General features: G+C 33.9%; 1 protein-coding gene across 17 annotated transcripts in view; it reads right to left on the reverse strand.

Annotated features, from left to right (window-relative positions):
- The window catches only part of CASK (calcium/calmodulin dependent serine protein kinase), a 412,700-nt gene that overhangs the window by 323,697 nt on the left and 68,581 nt on the right, over positions 1 to 20,422 (reverse strand). For 9 of the 17 annotated variants that reach the window (XM_055376433.2, XM_055376435.2, XM_055376440.2 and 6 more), the window contains exon 2: positions 18,985 to 19,115. In XM_055376433.2, the coding sequence (XP_055232408.1) occupies positions 18,985 to 19,115 (131 nt within the window). The remainder of the gene's footprint in view (positions 1 to 18,984; positions 19,116 to 20,422) is intronic. The other 8 variants (XM_004064027.4, XM_055376437.2, XM_019019388.4 and 5 more) reach the window with 1 other exon arrangement.

A 20,422-nucleotide genomic window follows, 5' to 3' on the forward strand; every position in this document is an offset into this window, starting at 1 on the left:
CTTGAAAAGTATGTTATTGGTCTTTCAGAGTCATTCACTTTCTCAACACTGATGCCAATTTTCAAACTGTCCTTTTGTTTGGCGCCCTGGAGGTTTTGATACATATTACAACAGATCTTGTAACACACCACTGTTAAGATTCTGGATGGGTAAGAGGAAGGACAATAGTAAAATGAGAGAAGAAAAATTTGTGAAAGGGGATATGAGAAAGGAGAACTTCTATGTCCATTACAGACATTTTCTTAAGCATATCAACTTTACGAAGAGTATATATAGAAGTAAGCATTTGAAAAGTGGTTCCCTTAAAACTATTCGTGATTGATATTGTATAGAAGTTTTTGTGAACAATTAGGAGCTCTTGTACCCAATTTGAAGTTGCCTGTTAATCAAACCGGTTAAGCTTCTCTCCTTCCCCCAGGCCTTCCCACTTCCTCCCACCAAGTTCTTTCTAGTCTTGTTTATTCCTCCCATAAAAGAAAAATATTTTTTGCCTAACCCTTGAGATACTCATAGATCTTATGGTGAGAGTGTTCTATTAAAATAGACCCCACTCCCTATTGCAATAGTTTCTCCCCCTTGCGATAATTCTTTTGAATAAACTGTCTGCTAAGTTAGAATTTATTATATTTTCTATCTGACATGTATTATTTAATTGTGTAATACAAATTTCTTACAGAGCAAACTTAACAAAAGACACTTCTTAGGTTATTTCCAAAGGTTAATCATATAGATGGGATAACAGTAACTTATTCAATACATCTAAGAACACCCCCATCTAATTCTTCAGACTCAAATTTTAATTAGCAAGTATACTCCAAAATTCATCTTGTACCTAGTGTACAGACTGAATTTTCCAGCTACTGTAGCCCATATATCAAGGGTTATGTCAACCCACCAAATTCCTGTCTTTATCTATTTTCTATTCCCACAGCTTCCTAAGGAATTCTCTACGTCACATAATGTAAAAGCTAGCAAAATGCAGATTTGAAAGAAAATAGGTAGCTATTTGTATAGAAAAAGAGAAAACAATGATAAAAATCATTTTTAACTTGTGAAACACAAATTCCACTTATAGTAGAGGAAAAACATTAAAAATAAATATTTTTAGTAAAGACAGGGTTTCACCATGTTGGCCAGGCTGGTCTTGAACACCTGACCTCAGGTGATCCACTCACCTTGGCCTCCCAAAGTGCTGGGATTACAGGCATGAGCCACCATGCCTGGCCACTGTACCTGGCCTGGAAAAACATTTTTTAAAAGCTGCTTTATTTCAGAATAAAAAATGAGTAGAGAAACTCATCTCACATTTTTTTCATATTGCTATATTTCCCGAATGTAACATTAAGATGATACTAAGAAAAATTGAATATATGAGCCAATGAACTTTAAGAGCTCTATTATATAAACATGAGCCTCCTCATCTACATACTGAAGTCATATAAGATGAGAAATTCAGGTTAAGAGACATTTACAAAATAAAATGTTGATATTGGGGATTATGGCCAACATGTTACATGTAATATCAAGCCATGTTTACACCTAGAATTATATTGAACAAGTATGAGTCATTTTAGTTAACAAATAGCCACATACTTTCAGAAGTAGGTAATCTACACTATTTTTTAAAAGGCAAAAAACAAGATGAAAGAAGTAAGTTTTCTTTTCCCATGCAGTTGATCTCAAGCATAATCACTATAAATTGTCTTAGGTTTAGAGATTCATCAGCAGTTTTTCACAGAATAGCAGGATCTGATTAGCAAGACAAGTATAAACTTTACATTTGTAATATTTGTATCTCATTTTAAATAGTTATCCAGAAATGCTTGTCATAATACGCAAAATTAATCATTAAGAAACACGTATTTAAAGTTGACTCTCATTAGCCTGAAAAAATTCAAAACAGACACACATACACAAAACCATTAGGAAAAACAGCCAAAGATGTACAGTTTGCTAAAACAGTACTCATAATTTATTGTCTAAGGTCTACAGATAGAACTTGCCCTGTGGGGAAAAAAAGATATAAGGTCTACAGAAATATATGAAATTCTATACAAAGAATATTTGCTTTAAAAGTGAAGAAAAACAAACAAAAAAAAACCTAAGGGAAATCCCATTTAGGAAAATACTAGCCAATGAGCAAAACAATAATTAAATGACTATTATGATCAGGAACTGTGAAAAGGAGGTGTTTCATTGAAAATTATTACAGCAGCTAGAAGCTGGTCTCTAGCAGTTTTGCTCAAACTATTCCAAGAAACACAAAACCTTTTCCCCATAGAATCACAATTAATGAATACGTTTTTTAAATACTAGCCAGGTTTAAGGATTTCATCATCCTTAAGAATCCATAATTAATAATACCAATGCTCAAAATGATTATCTGACAACTCAAAAACAAAATATTGCACATTTATATTATGTGACGTATTATGTCACATAATGAACATAATTCATTAATGTTTCAAAGAATGAGTTTTCATTTTAAATATTAAATTTATAAACTATAATTTGATATATTAAATATGGGATGGGAATTTAAAAATACATGATCAAACTGTTCTGGAAGCATATTCTATAGTATTTTGCATGACAAAATTAAACGAAAGTATAAGCCTTAATATCTTGAAATTTGCTGGATTACTTCTAACAATATCAATAGCAAGCCATAGTCAAGCAAATGATGACACTAAGAAAATGCAACTGCAAATAAAAGGTTTTGGCAAATGATTTCTGCATGCAAAAGGAAGGTATACAGATTTATTAACTAAACCAGTAACTATTCCACAAAATGAATACAAATTTCCTATGTAAATTAAATCTATTAAATATTCATGTTTCTTGAGGAAAACGAGTGACAGTTTTTGATGATGTTATCAGTTACATCAGTCAGGGTTTGCCTGTACAGAACAATTTGGAATGTTTGGAAACCAAAACCTTTACTTAAAATGCTTTTACCTATACTCCTAAATATTTGTGGGCTAATTATCTCTTTCATGGAAGAGCATACAGTTCATAAGGGAAACCTTACAATTTTTTAAAATTTTAAAATAATTGTACGTTAACAGAAAGTTGCAAAAGTAGTACAGAGATTTTGTGTACCTTTAACCCATTTTCCCCCATAGTAGCATATAACAGTAGTACAATATCAAAACCAGGAAACTGACTATTGATACAACCAACAGACTTTATTTCGATTTCAATAGTTTTACATGCACTCATGTGTCTATGTGCACAGCTATTCAATTTTATCACCATGTGTAAATTCAAGTAGTCACCACCAAAATAGAAATACAGAACTGCTACATAATAATCCCCCACAAAAACCCCAAGTGCTAACCCTTTCTAGTCACACCCACTCACCCATCTCACAATCCTCACCTAAACTTTGCAGTGTCCCACACCTGACAATCACTAATCTGTTCTCCAGTTCTATAATTTTATCACTTTGAAACTTATATAAAGGAAATCATACAGTACACGACAATTAAGAGATTTTTTTTAACGAAGTAGAATTTCTTGAGATCTATCCAAGTAGTTGCATGCATCAGTAGATTTTTCATTTTTATTGCTCAGTAGGATTCCATGGTATAGATGTATCATAATTCGTTTAACCATTAACCCATTGTAGGATATTTTGGTACTTTCCAAATTTTAGCTATGACGAGTATAGCTGCTATAAAAACTTGATTACAGGTCTTACTGTGAACATAAGTTTTCATTTCCTTAGGATGTACATTTCCCAGGAGTACAACTGCTGGGTTGTATGGCAAATGTATGTTTTAGTATTTTAAAGAAGCTGCCTAACTCTTTTCTGGAGTGACTGTACCACTTTATATTCACACCAGATATATGAAAGATCCAGTTCTCTGAATCCTTGCCAGAATATGGTATTGTCATTATTGTTACTTATTTTTTTTAAGAGACAGGGTCTCCCTATGTTGCGCAGACTGGTCTTGAACTCCTGGGCTCAAGCAATCCTCCCGCTTCAGCCTGTGAAAGTGCTGGAATTACAGGTGTGAACCACTGCCCCTGGCCTCACCTTTTTATTGTAGCTGTTCTATTAAGTGTGGAGCGATATCTTATTGTGGCTTTAATTTGCATTTCCCTAATGGATAATGATGTTGAACATATTTTCATGTAATTGTTTAGAACCTGTATAACCCTTTTTGGGAAAAATGTTCATGTCTTTTAACCACTATCCAATTGGACTATTTGTTTTATTTTTTACTGTTGAGGTTTTTTTTTTTCTTTTTTCATCTACAAATTGTGCATTTAGTGTCATGTCTAAGAATTCTTCATCTCCCTCCATGTCCTAATGATATTAGGGTACATTTTCTTTCAAAAGTATGTATCTTGGCTGGGCATGGTGGCTCATGCCAGTAATCCCAGCACTTTGGGAGGCCAAGGCAGGTGGATCACCTGAGGTCAGGAGTTTGAGACCAGCCTGGCCAACATGGTGAAACCCCGTCTCTACTAAAAATACAAATAATTAGCCAGGCATGGTGGTGTGTGCCTGTAGTCCCAGCTAGCTACTCAGGAGGCTGAGGCACAAGAATCACTTGAACCCGGGATGGGAGGTTCCAGTGAGCCAAGATCGCGCCACTGAACTCCAGCCTGGGCGACAGAGCGAGACTCTGTCTCAAAAAAAAAAAGCTATGTAGCTTTATGTTTTATATTTAAATCTATGATCTATTTTGAGTTAATTTTTTTTATAGGGCATGAGGTTTAAATTGAGGTTCATTTTTGGCCTGTGGATGTCCAATTGCTCCACCACCATTTGTAGAAAAAAATTACTCTTTCTTCATTGAATTGGGTTTGAATCTTTCTCAAAAACTATTCGGCTGTACTTGTGTGGGGGTACTTATGGGTAATCTAATCTGTTCCATCAAGCTACCGTGTCTATCTCTCTGCCAGTACTACTCTATATTAATTCCTATAGCTATATAAATCTATATAGTGGGTAGAATGATTCCTCCCACTTTATCATAGTTTTTCAAAATTGTTTTAGCTATTCTTATTCTTTTTCCTTTCCAGAAATATTTTAGGATAAGCCTTCTATATCCATAAAAAATCTTCCTAGGATTTTAATTGAAATTGGGTCAAATCTAGAGATAGATTTGGGGAGAAATTATATATTTACTATGTTGAGTCTTCCAATCCCTGAACAGAGTACATCTCTCCATTTATTTAGATCTTTAACTTCTTTCACCAGAGTTCTGTAGTTTTCACCATACAAGGTTTGTATATGTTTTGTGGGATTTATACCTAAGCATTTCATTTTATTTTAAGCAACTGCAAATGGTACTATGTTTTTAACTGTGGTTTCCAGGTGTTCTTTGCAAGTATAGAGAAATAACTGATTTTTGGTATGTTTATCTCATATCCTTGACAAACTCACTCACTAGTTCTAGGAGTCTTTTTTTTTTTTGTAGATTCCTTTTAATTTTTCTGCGTAGACTGTCATGTCATCAGCAAACAGGGACAGTTTCATTTCTTTCTTTCCAATCTATATGCTTATATTTACCTTTCTTCCCTTACTGTGGTAGCTTCCAGAAATATACTGAAGAAGAATGGTGAAAGTGATCAACTTTGCCTTATTCCTGGTCTTAGGGGAAAAGTATTATGAAAAAACTTATTGGAAAAATGTAAGGTCTATGTCTAAATTCATTTTTATTCAAGTGGATGTCCAGTTGTTCTGGCACCACTTGTTGAGAAGACTTTTTCCATTGGTTTGCCTTTGCTACTTTGTCAAAGATCTATTGACAATATTTGTGTGGATCTACTTCTAGGGTCTCTATTCTATTCTATGGATCTATTTACTTATTCCTTCACCAATACTACACTGTCATGATTACTGTAGCCTTAAAGTATTGAACTCAAGTACTGAAGTCAGGTAGTGTCAGTTCTCCAACTTTATTCTTATTCTTCAATAATATGGTGTCTATTCTGAATCTTTTGCCTTTCCATATAAACTTTAGATCAATTTGTCAATATCCACAAAGTAACTTCCTGAAATTATGCTTGGGATTGCACTGAATCTACAGATCAAGTTGGTAAGAACTGATTCTTAACAACATTGAGTCTTCTTATCCACAAACGTGGAATATCTATTTATTTAGATCTTTTTTGATTTCTTTCATCAAAGTTTAGAAATTTCCTTTGTATGTATCTTGTATATATTTTGTTATGTTTATATATAAGCAGTTCAATTTTTTGGTGTTAATATAATGTGTTATATTTTAAATTTCAAATTCCACTTGCACATTGCTGGCATGTAAGAAAGCAATAGACTTTTATATGTTAACCTTGTAACCTACAACCTGCTATAATCCCTTATTTGTTCCAGGAGTTTGTTGTTGTTGTTGATTCTTTGGGACTTTCTACATAGACAATCATGTCATCTCAGAACAAAGACAGGTTTACTTCTTTCCCCCCAATCTGTATACCTTTCATTTCCTTATCATGTCTTATTGCATTAGCAAGGGTTTCTGGTAGGATGTTGAACAGGAGTAGGGAACAGGAACATCCTGGCCTCATTCCCAATTTTAGGGGAAAAACATCAGTTTCTCACCATTAAGTAAGATGTTAGCTGTAGGGTTTTTTTTGTAGACTTATCAAGTTGAGGGTGTTAGATTTTGTCAACTGCCTTTTCTCCATCTACTAATATGATCAAGTAATTTTTCTTCTTTAGCTTGTTGACGTGATGTATTACATTAATTGATTTTCAAATGTTGAACCAGTTTTGCATACCTTTAATTCCTTTTTAAGGTTGAACAATGAATCTTCTATTGTATGTAATATTCGTTTTGTTTACCCATTCATCAGTTGATGACCATTTGGTTTGTTTCCACATTTGCCTGCTACAAATAATGCTGCAATGACTATTCATGTACCAGTTTTCGTGTGTACATATGTTTTCAATGCTTTTGGGTATATACCTAGGATGAGAATTGCTAGGTCATAGGGTGGTCTAAGTTCAACTTTTGAGGAACTGCCAAGCTTTTCAACAGTGGTTACATCATTTTATATTCCCAATAGCAATTTATGATGGTTCCAAATTCTCCAAATCCTTGCCAACACATGCTGTTGTTTTTTGTTTTTTTTTTTGTTTTTTTACTACAGCCATTTTAGTAGGTGTGAAGTGGTATCTCATTATGGTTTGGATTTCCATTTTCCTAAAAGCCAATGACACTGAATATCTTTTCATGTGTTTATTGACCATTTGTAAATATTATTTGAAGAAATGTCTATTCAAATCCATTATCTTTTAATCAGGTTATCTGTTTTTGTTTATTGTTGATTTTTAAGAGTTCTTTGTATATCTGAGATACTAGATTATCAAATATATGATTTGCAAATAGTTCCCCCAATGCTGTGTATTATCTTTTTCCTTTTTGTTTTTTTTTTTTTTTTTGGGTGGGGGGGACAGTCTCGCTCTGTCACCCAGGCTGGACTGCAGTGGCATGATCTTGGCTCACTGCAACCTCTGCCTCTTGAGTTCAGGAAATTCTCGTATCTCAGCCTCCTGAGTAGCTGGGAAGCTGGGATTACAGGCATGCACCACCACCCCTGGCTAATTTTTGTATTTTTAGTAGAGACAGGGTTTTGCCATGTTGGCCAGGCTGGTCTTGAACTCTTGACCTCAAGTGATCTGCATGCCTCGGCCTTCCAAAGTACTGAGATTATGGGCACGAGCCACCACGCCTAGCCTCTTTTTACTTTCTTGATAGTGTCTATTGAAGCATAAAAATTTTAAATTATGATGAATCCCATTATCTATTTTTTTCTTTGGTTGCTTGTGCTTTAGGTGTAATAATGAAGAAACCACTACTTAATCCAAGGTCACAAAGATTTATGCCTATGTTTTCTTTTAAAATTTCATGGTGTTAACTCATACATTTAGATCTTTGATCTACTTTGAGTTAATTTTTGTATATGGTGTAGGGTAGAGGTCCACCTTAAAACTTTTGCATGTCAGCCTCCAGTTGTCCTAATACCACTGTTTTGAAGAAACTATTCTTTCTCCATTGAACTGTCTTGGCACCACCGTTGAAAATTATTTGACTGTAAATATATGGATTTACTACTGGATTGTTAATTCAATTTCATCAATCTATATGTCTATCCTTATGCCAGGGTTATACTATGTGTATTAATGTAGCTTTATAGAAAATTCTGGGCCAGGCGCAGTGGCTCATGGCTATAATCTCAGCACCCTGGGAGGCGAGGTGGGCAGATCATCTGAGGTCAGGAGTTTAAGACCAGCCTGGCCAACATGGTGAAACCCCATCTCCACTAATAATACAAAAAAAAATAGCCAGGTGTGGTGGCACACACCTGTAATCCCAGATACTTGGGAGGCTGAGGCACAAGAATCACTTGAACCCAGGAGGCGAAGGTTGCAGTGAGCCGAGATTGCACTCCAGCCTGGGTGACAAGAGTGAAACTCTGTCTCCAGGAAAAAAAAAAAAAAATCTGAAGTTGAAAAATGTGAGTACTCCAACTTTGTACATTGTTTTTCAGGATTGTTAAGGCTACTCAGGGTACCTTGCTTTTCCATGTAAATTTTTAGATTAGTTTGTCAATTTTTGCAAAAAGCGCCAGTAGGGATTTTGATAGAGATAGCACTGAATCTATAGATCAATTTGGGAAATATTTGCACTTTAATATTAAGTCTTCTAGTAGGCAAACACGAGAAATCTTACCATTTACTTAGGACTTCCTTAATTTTTCTCAACAATATAGTTTTCCATTTATAAGCCTTGCACTTCCTTGGTTAAATATCTTCCTAAGTATTTTATTCTCTTTGATGCTATGGTAAATGGAATTGCTTTCTTAACTTCATTTTTAGATTTTTCACTGCTTGTGTATAGAAATACAATTGGTTTTTGTACATTTATCTTGTATCCTGCAACCTTGCTAAGCTCACTTATTACATCTAAGTCTTTTTGTGAATTTCTTTGGATTTTCATATATACATGATAATGTTATATGCCAATAGAGGGCATTTTAAGTCTTCCTTTTCAATCTGGATGCTTTTATTTCTATTTCTTGCATAACTGCCTTGGCTAAAATTTCCAGTACAATGTTGAATAAACATGTTGAGAACAGATACTCTTATCTTATTCCTGATCTTCGGAGGAAAGCATTATCTTACAACATTAAATATAAAGTTAGACTTTGGTTTTTCTTAGATGTCTTTTAAAAGGTTAAAGAAGTTCCCTTCTATTTGTAGGTTGTTGAGTGTTTTTATCATGAAAGGGGGTTGAATTTTGTTAAATGCTTTTTGTCTGCTGAGATGATCATGTGGACTGTTGTTCATTTTTCTATTAATAAGGTGTATTACATTGATTTTTAAATGTTTAAACAAGCTTGAATTTCTGTTATAATTCTACTTACTCGTGGTACTTAAAAAAATCCTTATTCAGGTACAATTAACTTATCATACAATTTGCCCACAAAGTATACAATTTAATGGATTTTAGTATATTCACAGTCATGCAACCATTACTGTGTTCAAATTTTGAACATTTAATCACTTCGAAAAGAAATCCCATACCCATTACCAGACACTCCCCATCTCATCTTTCTCCATACCCTGGGCAACCACTAATTTACTTCCTTCTGATAGATTTGCCTATTCTGGAAATTTCACATGAATAGAACATATGTAATCTCGTGTGACTTGCTTCTTTCACTTAGCACAATATATTCAAGATTCATTCATGTTGTAGCTTATATCAGTATGTCATTCCTTTTTATGGTTGAAAAAATCATTCCATTGTACGGATATACCATATTTAGTTTATACATTCATCAGTTGGTAGACATTTGGGTTCTATCTTCCAGCTATTATGAATAATGCTGCTATGAACATTCATATACAAGATTTTATCTGGATATATGTTTCATTTCTCTTAGGCATATGTCTAGGAGTAAAATGGCTGGGTCATATAACCTTAGATTTAACTTTCTGAAGAACTACAGAACATTTTTTAAATTGCTAAACTCAGTTTGATAGTATTTTCTTGAGAATGTGTGTGTTTATATTCATAAGGGATATTGGTCCTTTCTTGCAATGTCTTTGTCTGGTTTTGGTATCAGGGTATTGCAGGCCTTATACAAAAAGTTGAGAAGTGTTCCCTCTCTTATTTTTCAGAAATATGTGTGAAGGAATTATATGAATTCTATAAACATGTAGTAGAATTCACCATTAAGCTATCTGGGCCTGGGCTTTTCTTTATGGGAAAATTTTGAGTACATATCAGTCTATTTCTTATTACAGGTTTACTTAGATCTTCTATTTCTTCTGGAGTCAGTTTTGGTAGTTTGCCTCTTTCTAGGAATTAGCTCATTTAATCTAGGCTATCTAATTAAGTGGCATACAATTTTTCAGCATATTCTCTTATAATCCTTTTCATTTTTATAATGTCAGTAGTAATGTTCCTTCTTTTATTATGGATTTTATTACTTTGAGTTGTCTCTTTTTTATTGGTCAGTTTAAAGCCTACTCAATTTTATTTTTACCTTTTCAAAGAAACAACTTTTGGTTTTATTGACTTCTTCCACTGTTTTTCTAGTCTCTATGTCTCCTATAATCCTTATTACTTCCTTATTTCTGCCTGTCAAGTTTAGTTTTCTTTTCCAGTTTCTTAAAGTGAAAGGTTAAATTATTGATTTGAGCTCTTTCTTACTTTTCAATATAGGCATTTACAATAATAAACTTCCCCCTAATCACTGCTTTTGCTGCATCTCAGAAATATTGGTATGTTATATTTTTGTTTTCATTCATCTCAGAGTATTTTTAAAGTATTCTTGTAATTTCTTCTTTGACCCACTGGCTACTATGTTAATTTCCACATCTTTGTGAATTTCCCAAATTTGCTTCCGTTATTGATTTCTGATTCCATTCCATTGTGGCCAGAGAAGATACTTTGTATGATTTCAGATATTTTAAAATTGATTGAGACATATTTGATGGGCTAATGCACAGTCTATCCTAGATAATGTTCTATGTGTACTTGAAAAGAATGTATAGTCTCCTGTTGTTGAGTGGAGTGTTCTACAGATGTCTGTTAGGTCTAGTTGGTTTCTAGTGTTGCCCAAATCTACCTTCTCTTTCTTTAATGATCTTCTGTTTAGTTGTTGAATCCATTATTAAGTCAGGTATTGAAGTCTCCAATTATTATTGCTGAATTCTCTATTTTTCCCTTCAATTCTGCCTTTTTCTGTTGCATGTATTTTGGAGCTTTGTTCTTAGGTGCATATATGTTTATAATTGCTAAATCTTCTTGATGGATTAATGCTGCTATTGTTATAAAATGTCCTTCTTTAGTAACAATTTGACTATTAAATTTCTGATTTAATGATTAAAGTCTATTTCATCTGATATTAGTAATAGCCACTTCAGAGCTCTTTTGGTTACTATTTGCATAGTATATCATTTTCTACTCATTTACTTTCAACTTATATGTATTTTTTAAATCTGAAGTATGTCTCTTCCAGACAGCAAAAAACGACATGAGATACCATCTCACCTGTTTTTCATCCATGTTGCCAATCTCTGCCTTGTAATTGGAATGTTTAATTCATTTATATTTAATATTATTACTGACAAGGTACAATTTATGTTTCTAATTTTACTACTGGTTTTCTGTCTTTTTTGTTCCTGTATTCCTCCAATACTGCCTCCTTTTGTGTTAAATAGATATTTTATGGTGTTCTACTTTGATTTCTTGTCATTCCTTTTACTATACTTTTACTACACTTCCTTTTACTATACTTAGAATGGCTTTTATCTAAAAGTTAGGCAGTAACAAATGCTGGCAAGGATGTAGAGAAAAGGTAACCCTCGTACGCTGTTGGTGAGAATGTAAATTAGTACAACTACTATGGAGAACAGTTTGGAGGTTCCTCAAAAAACTAAAAATAGAGCCATCATACAATCCAGCAATCCCACTCCTAGGTATATACCCAAAAGAAAGGAAATCAGAATATTGAAGAGGTATCTGCACTCCCATGTTTACTGCAGCACTATTCACAATAGCCAAGACTTGGAATCCATCAACAGATGAATAGATAAAGAAAATGTGGTACATATATACAATGGGGTACTATTCAGCCATAAGGAAGAATGAGATCCTGTCATTTGCAATAACATGGATAGGACTGGAAGTCATTATGTTAAATGAGATGAGCCAGGCATAAAAAGACAAACATTGCATGTTTTAACTTATTTGTAGGAGCTAAATAATTGAAGTCAGGAGGATACAGGTAGAAGAGTGGTTACCAGAGGCTGGAAAGGGTAGTTGGCGGCGGGGGGGGGGGTGGCTAGTAGGGGGTGGAGAAAGTAGGGATGGTTAATGGGTACAAAAAATAGAAAGAATGAATAAGACCTAGTATTTGCTAGCACAACAGGATGACTACAGTCAAAAATAATTTAATAATTTAATTGTACATTTTAAAATAACTGAAAGAATATAACTGGATTTTTTGTAACACAAAGGTTAAATGTTTGAAGTGATGAATACCTCATTTACCCTGATGTGATTGCATGCCTGTATCAAAATATTTCATGTGACCTATAAATATATATACCTACTATGTACCCATAAACATTAAAAATTAAAAAAATAAGTTTTCCTTTTAGCATAAATAACTACTTTTAGTATTCCTTGTAGGACAAGGAAGCTAGTGACAAATTCTATCCGTTTTTCTTTATCTGAAAATATCTTCATTTATCCTACATGTTTGAAGTATGGTTTTGCTGGATAAAGAATTCTTGGTAGATATTATTTTTCTTTCAGTACTTTGAATGTTATCCTGTTGCCTTTCAGTATCCTTGATTTTTGAAAGAAATCTGCTGTTAATATTTTTATAGATCCCTTGTATGTGATGATTCAGTTCTCCCTTGCTATTTTCAAGATACTCCCCTTGTCTGTAGCTTTTGACAACTTGATAATGGTTTGTTTTTGCATTTATCCTACTTGGAGTTTGCTGAACTTATTGGTTGTGTAGATTTATGTTTTCATCAAATTTAAGAAGTTTTGGACTATTATTTCTTCAAATATTCTTTCTACTCCTTTCTCTCCATTCCTTTTGAAATTCTCATTATGCATATGTTGGTATGCTTGATGGTATCCCCAGAGGTCTCTGAGGCTCTGCTCATTTTGCTCATTCTTTTATCTTTCAGTTCTGAAGACCAGATAATTATAATGAACCTATCTTCATGTCTTCTGGTTCTGATTCTTTATTCTGCCTGCTCATATCTGCTGCTGAGCCTCTTTAGTTACTGTATTTTTCAATTCCAGAATTTTGATTTGATTTTCTCTTTTTGTTTTTTATAGTTTCTATCTCATTATTGATACTTTCCATTTGGTAACTCTTTTTCTAGTAAGTCCAACATCTGGGTTTGCTCAGGAACAGTTTCTATGGATTGCTTTTCCCCCCAAAGTGTGAGCTATATTTTCTTGTTTCTTTGCATGCTTCATAATTTTTTGTTGAAAACTGAGTGTCTTAAATAATATTATGTGTCAACTCTGAAAATCAGAATCTCCTTTTCTGCAGGATTTATTGTTGCTGTTTATTGTTACTCCTGCTCTTTGCTTAGTGATTTTTTGGGGGAACACATTCTGCAGTCTGTATTCTTTTTTATGTGTGGCCACTTAAGTCTCTGCTTATTTAGTTTAGTCTTTGCTCAAGGGTTTTGTGGATGTGTAGGGCATACCTTCAACACTCAGTCAGGGAGTTCACATTTCCACCTTATCATTCAATTCCTGTTTATGTAGCCTGAAAGTCAGCTAGAGGTGAGAAATTAAGGCCTTCTTAGATTTTTCCTGAGCTTGTTCATAGCCTTATATATGTGCATGGCCTTCTTTAACATAGTATTTTCTAGAGAATACGTTGTAGCTTTTTCAAAGCCTCTATGGGCATCTCATTAGCTAGCTTTTTGTTTTAAGCTTTTAGGTTAGCTTTTTGTTTGCCCAGCTGTTATCTATGCCTCAGGCAGCAATGAAATTAAACAACTACCTCTAAAGGTTTTTGGCAAATGCCCCCAGAGGAAACGTTTTTTGCACTGGGTGATCTCTGAGTCAGGCCAATTAAAGATGGTATTGCAAGAGGGGTTGCTATAGTTGGGATGTTTGTCCCCTGAAACCTCATGTTGAAGATTGATCCCCAATGTTGAAGGTAGGGGCCCAATGGAGCTGTCTGAGTCATGGGGGTGGATCCCTCATGAATGCCTTGGTGCCATCCTGGCAGTAACAAGTGAGTTCTCACTCTGTTAGTTATCATGAGAACTGGTTGTTAAAAACAACCTAGTACCTCCCATCTCCCTCTTGCTTCCTCTCTTGCCAGGTGATCTCTGTACACACTGGTTCCCCTTCCCCTTCCACCAGGATTGGAAGTTTCCTGAAGCCCTCACCAGAAGCAGATGCTGGTGTCATGCTTCTTGTACAGCCTGTAGAACCATGAGCCAAATAAACCTCTTTTCTTCATAAATTACCCACTCTCAGGTATTCCTTTATAGAAACACAAATGTACTAAGACAAGTCTTCCAGGGAACTACCAGACAAGTAAAAAAATGACAATATCATGGGAATGCGGCCTTAGAGGAGCTCCATCCCCATTCAGCCTCCTTTGATGGCTGTCAAGTTGCTGGTTTTCATCGTGATTGTGAACTGTTTGTTTTCAAGGTTACTACAGAACTGGAAGAAAGGGGGATGTGAATGGGACAAATTATTATACAATGCTATGAAGTTCACTGTTCTTACTAAGAATCAGTCAGTTTTCTTGAATAAATTATTTCTGGATAGCTGTAAGCCTTTGGTCAATTTCCAGAGCCCTGAAAAAGTTGATTCTGACATTTCTGTCAGTTTTCTCTTTTTTTTAAATGAAAAGTGAGAATTGTCAAGGTCCTTACTTCTTCAATTTCACTGATATCACCTACTATCTGGGACTTTAGAATGAGACATTCTTGAAGACTAAGCAAACTGCAGCCCAAAATATACTCTTTCTAGAACACAATTTATAATACTCCCAAATAAAAACAGTTAATTTTGGACTTTTATAATAAACCATAAAGAACTGAGTCCTATCAAGAACTCAGAACTTTGATAATTTAGTTTCCAATTCTATACATCTTACTTTCCTTTAGTTTCCTTATTATAATTTGTCTGAATTAATTTTGATACCTATTTTTAAGACAAAAACTCTAAATTAGTGGCTCAGTAGAGTAAGAGACAAAAAGTATATTAATTAAAAGTTCAAGATAATAATCTAGGAAACTCATTAATGCAAGCTGTATATGTAAGTATAAAAAATCCCCCAATCAGAAGTCATATCCTAATATAAATTCATCCAGTTTTGATTTAGTAGAAACTTCTTATTCATCTCATGTTCATAAGCATGAATTTCATTTTTTCATACATGTGAAAGGAGAAATTCTAAATCATTTAGGAATAATATGCCTTTTTAGGAATCTAATAAGAGCTATGGACTCTCTAAAAAAATAAACATAATTCTGCTTAGTATTTCAAGGGATTATTGAATAGTCGGCAACCTGCAAGTTAAGAAGCCCTATAAAATAAAAATTATGATTTTGATGGCAAAAGTGGAGAACAGATATTCAAAAATATCTCATCTGTTATGAAATGTCTCATCTTTAGCCTCACCAATTATAATATCTCATCTTCATTAGAGCAATGAGAATTTAAAATATTAAAACATGTACAGGTGGTCTGCAACAAATCAACACATTTCATTTCAAAAGTAAATTTGTAGGCTGGGAGTGGAGGCTCATGCCTGTAATCCCAACACTTTGGGAGGCTGAGGTGGGTAGATCACTTGAGCTCAGGAGTTTGAGATCAGCCTGAACAATATGGCAAAACCTCATCTCTACAAAAAATACAAAAAATTAGCTGTGTGTGGTGGCGCATGCCTGTAGTCCCAGCTATTCAGGAGGCTGAGGTGGGAGGATAACCTGAGCCCAAGGAGGTCGAGGCTGCAATGAGCCATGATTGCACCACTGCACTCTGGCCTGGGCAAGAGAGAGACCCCATCTCAAAAAAAATTAATTTGTAAATGATTTACTTCGAATTTATTACACATTGTTTTCCTAATAAAAACCATGTTATAAACAATGGTTGGAGACTATTAAAAAAACATAGGTCCTATAAGGCTAGGGGCTCTTTTTATTTATCATTTGTATTATAATGACCTATCCAAATAAATAGCATATGGTAGGTTCTTAGATAACCCTTTAAAGACCTATTTCACTCAATAATGTATTTGAATACAGGTACACTAGGAAAACAAGAAAAAATATTGAGGTAATTAACAAAGAGCAAACAAACCACTAAGCCAAAAATAAAATAATAAAATGAAACAAAAAGGAAAGAATAAAGAATAAAATAGATTTTAAATTATCTGTTGCTTAAGAGATAAGTTTATTTGGGAAAGAATGTAATGGTAAATATAGATATTTCTAGATATTATTTGAACTTATGGATTCCTTTTTACTGTGTTAAATTTTACTTCAAAATATGTGTCTTCTTACGTAGCATCTCCTTCTATGCTAAGCCATGAATGAGGTCATTTTTGGACCCTAACGATTTGTAAATGGATCAGAAGAGCAGAGGAGTTAAGATGTGTTGCCCATAGTGACTGGAAAAGGGTTGAAAGAAGTTGAGGGAGGGGAAGCAGTGTTCATAGAGACTTTATATAATGAAATAATTTACTATTTATTACATATATTATACATCTTATAATAAAATGTGTCCAAGTCAGAATCAAGAAAGCTTGTGTGAACATGAGCAATAGAGGGCATGGGAATCCCATCGCAAAAAAAAAAGGTGGAGGTGGTGGAGATGAAATTTTGATTGTTTCCTAACTTTATACTGAGTCGCTGTGCTAAAGAAGATGGAAAAACTTAATTCTGGTGCCATAAACATAAAGGGCCAATTGCATATTTTCACTTGAATACCACTGAACTCCGACCAAAATCAGATAAAGTCATGAGTAATATCCCAAATCCAACTGGATGTCATTTAATATCTATACGCTGTGGTCCTACCATATAGGAAGGATATGAAAAGAGTACAGGATTCTATTAAGTTCAAGGAGGCTTAAGAGTATGAGGGATCAATAGAATGGGTGGCTTTGTCTTCAGAATAGGACTTGAAGACATTTATATAGCCAAAGCAATGGCAAAGTAATGAAGGAGTGAGCTATAACTTCAGCAACAGACTCCCATATATTATATTAAATGAAGACAGGACTTAATACCAGGTATATGAACTATATACTAAGTCCTTTCCCCTTTTGTAAATTTCGAATTTGACTCCCTGACCAAGTGACAAGAGACAGGTTCAGCTTGGCATGCTGAGTCTGTAGCTCAAGAGATCTGGCTGAAGAAATCTGTCAATAAACAACCTCAGCCAATGAGAAGGTAAGTAATTGTTTCCTGAAAGAATGTCTTTAGCCTGGAGAGATTTAGAATTTGGTACAACAATGAGATAAGTCAAAACTCTGGTATTGATAATTTTGGGTTGAAAAAGAAGTTATTAATATTTATTTTAATTATTTATAACAATGCTTAAGAGAATTTGGCTTATATTATTCCAATTTAATATTGGTAATTGAGTAACTGACTTAGACTTGTGATTTAAAATTGGAATCTTACTAAGTTTATAAACAGGATCAGAACATATGTTTAATGAATTAGGTTTATACAAAATTACCTCAGTATTTGGTCAGACAACAGAGGTAGAGAAAAATCAAATATAGAATATTAAGCTTAAAGGCAGTTAAAAGTGTAAGGAAATATAATTTTGTTCTAAACCCCACTTAAAAGTCAATTTTAAATGTTGCTAGATTTACAAAATAATTTATATTCAAAAGCAATAATAGCCAATTCTAGAGCATAAAACCATAAAATATAAAATCTCTAAATCTTACCATAATATTTTAAATATTAAAGCACTAAAAACAAATCAGTTATTCTTTGTGAGTAGCAACTTCTAAGACTCTTCCATAATCATTATATGAATAATAATAATTCAAAGGGTCACAAAAGTATTTAAAAGAAAAAAAGATCTCCAGGAACAGATAAACTTGAAGCTCACAATATGTGGGCTTCTACTTCCCAAAGTAAAATAACTGGATAAAATATAAATAGGCTACACTGCCCTAGATTTTCCAATCTAAATTATCAACTGTATTGCTCTTGGGATTAAAAAGGGAAGGACTAAAGAAGGATTCATTTTTTACTGAACTGTGGAAAAGTGAAAAGTTAGTAATGGGCTAATTAGAAAAGTTAGTATCATGATCAATTGTGCCATCTGAAGTATGAGCATGTACGTCACAGTTACATGAAACTATGGCTTAAAAAACAAACAAAATAAAACTTTAAAATGTTTACGTACTGTTTATAAATATACATATAAATATGATTATCTATAATAATGTATTGAAACAAAATTTTAAGTCCTGAAAGTCCTAACAGTACTGACCTTTCAAATTTTTACACATATATCATATGTGACTTAAGCCAAATGTGAGATATGAATCTTTTGATTCCACTAAATCATAATCCTAAAGGTAGTAAGTGATGCATTTTGAGGTAACTAAGTTTCTTCTGAATCTTCAATTATCATCCTTGCCATTATTTCACCTCCTTCCTTTCCCATCCCATGACCCACACAATATAATTCAAAATTAGACCCTAAAAAAAAGTCCAGATTTTTGCTTTCTTCCTAGTCAAAAAACATAGGCCCATAGAAATCCTAGATGATTTTATAACTCTGTAAATTACCCTGCCTTTCAAATACTATGTCCTAGAATTCTGACAAACTAGAATAGAGTTTAAACTGTCTCCACCCACTTCCCTCTACATCATACCCTCTGCTTCCCCACCCCCAGATGAAGGTTAGGTTGGTAAATGGATTTTGGAGATGGAATAAAGCCAGACATCAAATAACTTACTTGAAATCCATCTCTTACCTTCTGTACTTAACCCTGGACTTGATGTGAACTTGGCTACATCAACAATTTTTACAGCAAATTGTTGCCCAGTTTCTCTGTTGATACATCGTCGTACAACACTGAAGGGACCCCTATAAAACAAAAAGTCAATTTTAATTCATTGATTCTCTTAAGTTCCTATTTCCCACTAATGTCTTATTGTTTCATTATCTATATAATATAGATAATGTTTAAGATAATATATACAATATGGCTATATAATAGCCATATTATATAACCACAAAGCCATTCTACTTTAGACTCCAAATTGAACACAGTTTTCAAAATAAAATTTAAGTAATATAACTTCCAACATATTTTTCTATAATTCATGAGATAATAATTTAAAAAGATTACCAAAACCATAAAAATGACCAACAAATTTGCAATTTGCAGTAATTTTTTAAAAATTCTAAATAGTAGTCTTATGCTCAAGGCAAATAATGACTGTACAATTCTATATAGATTATCAACATCTTAAACAAAATAAGTGAAGTCCATAGTAATGGTGGTATTCTTATGAACCAGAAACCCAAGCCATTCTTGACACTTCCCTCTCATCTTACCCACCATTTACCTAATCATCACTAACAAATCCTACTGAGTTTATCTCAAATATCTCTTGAACCTGTCCTCTTCTCTCCATGTCCCACATCCTACCATCTTCTACTAGAACTACTGAAAAACTTGTTTCTCCCATTCATTCTTGTAATGATATTTAAAAAATGAAAATCTGACATGATATCCCTGTTTAAAACACCAGAGAGAGAGAAAGTATTTGCAATATACAGTCCAAGTCAAGAACCAAAATATATAAGTAACTTGTAAATACAATAAGAAAAAAACACACTCCAATAAAATCTGGGCAAAAGACTTGAACAAACACTTTACAAAGAGAAAGGCCTGCGTGGTTTGGTCTCCAACCCTCTCCAGTTTCACCTGAAATCACAGAGAAATCCTTAATTTTCCTCAAACTTCAAATTAGAATTGTTTGAAATTACTAGAGGAAAGGAAGTAATTTCTATGAGCACAGCCACTGGTCTAGCTATTTGCTGACCCAGACCTCACAGTTGAATCAGCTGAGATGATTTAAAGATGCCCATACCCTGGTCCAGGGAACATGCGCGCACACAGACACACAGACACACAGACACACAGACACACACACACACACACACACACACACACACACACACACACACATGGTTCCCTGTGGTTAACAGTTATAAAAGAAATATCTGAACACAATTAAGATAATCCAAATATAGATTTGTGTGTGTTTGAATTGACTATAAAATACAGAATGCAATAGCAATGTGATTGGTTTATTTGAAGGTTAATATGGTGGTCATTAAATACATGTGTACATGTACACATGCGTGTATTTTCCCCCTCCTGG

This window comes from Gorilla gorilla, chromosome X (genome assembly GCF_029281585.2).
Source record: "Gorilla gorilla gorilla isolate KB3781 chromosome X, NHGRI_mGorGor1-v2.1_pri, whole genome shotgun sequence".
Lineage (NCBI taxonomy): Eukaryota > Metazoa > Chordata > Mammalia > Primates > Hominidae > Gorilla > Gorilla gorilla.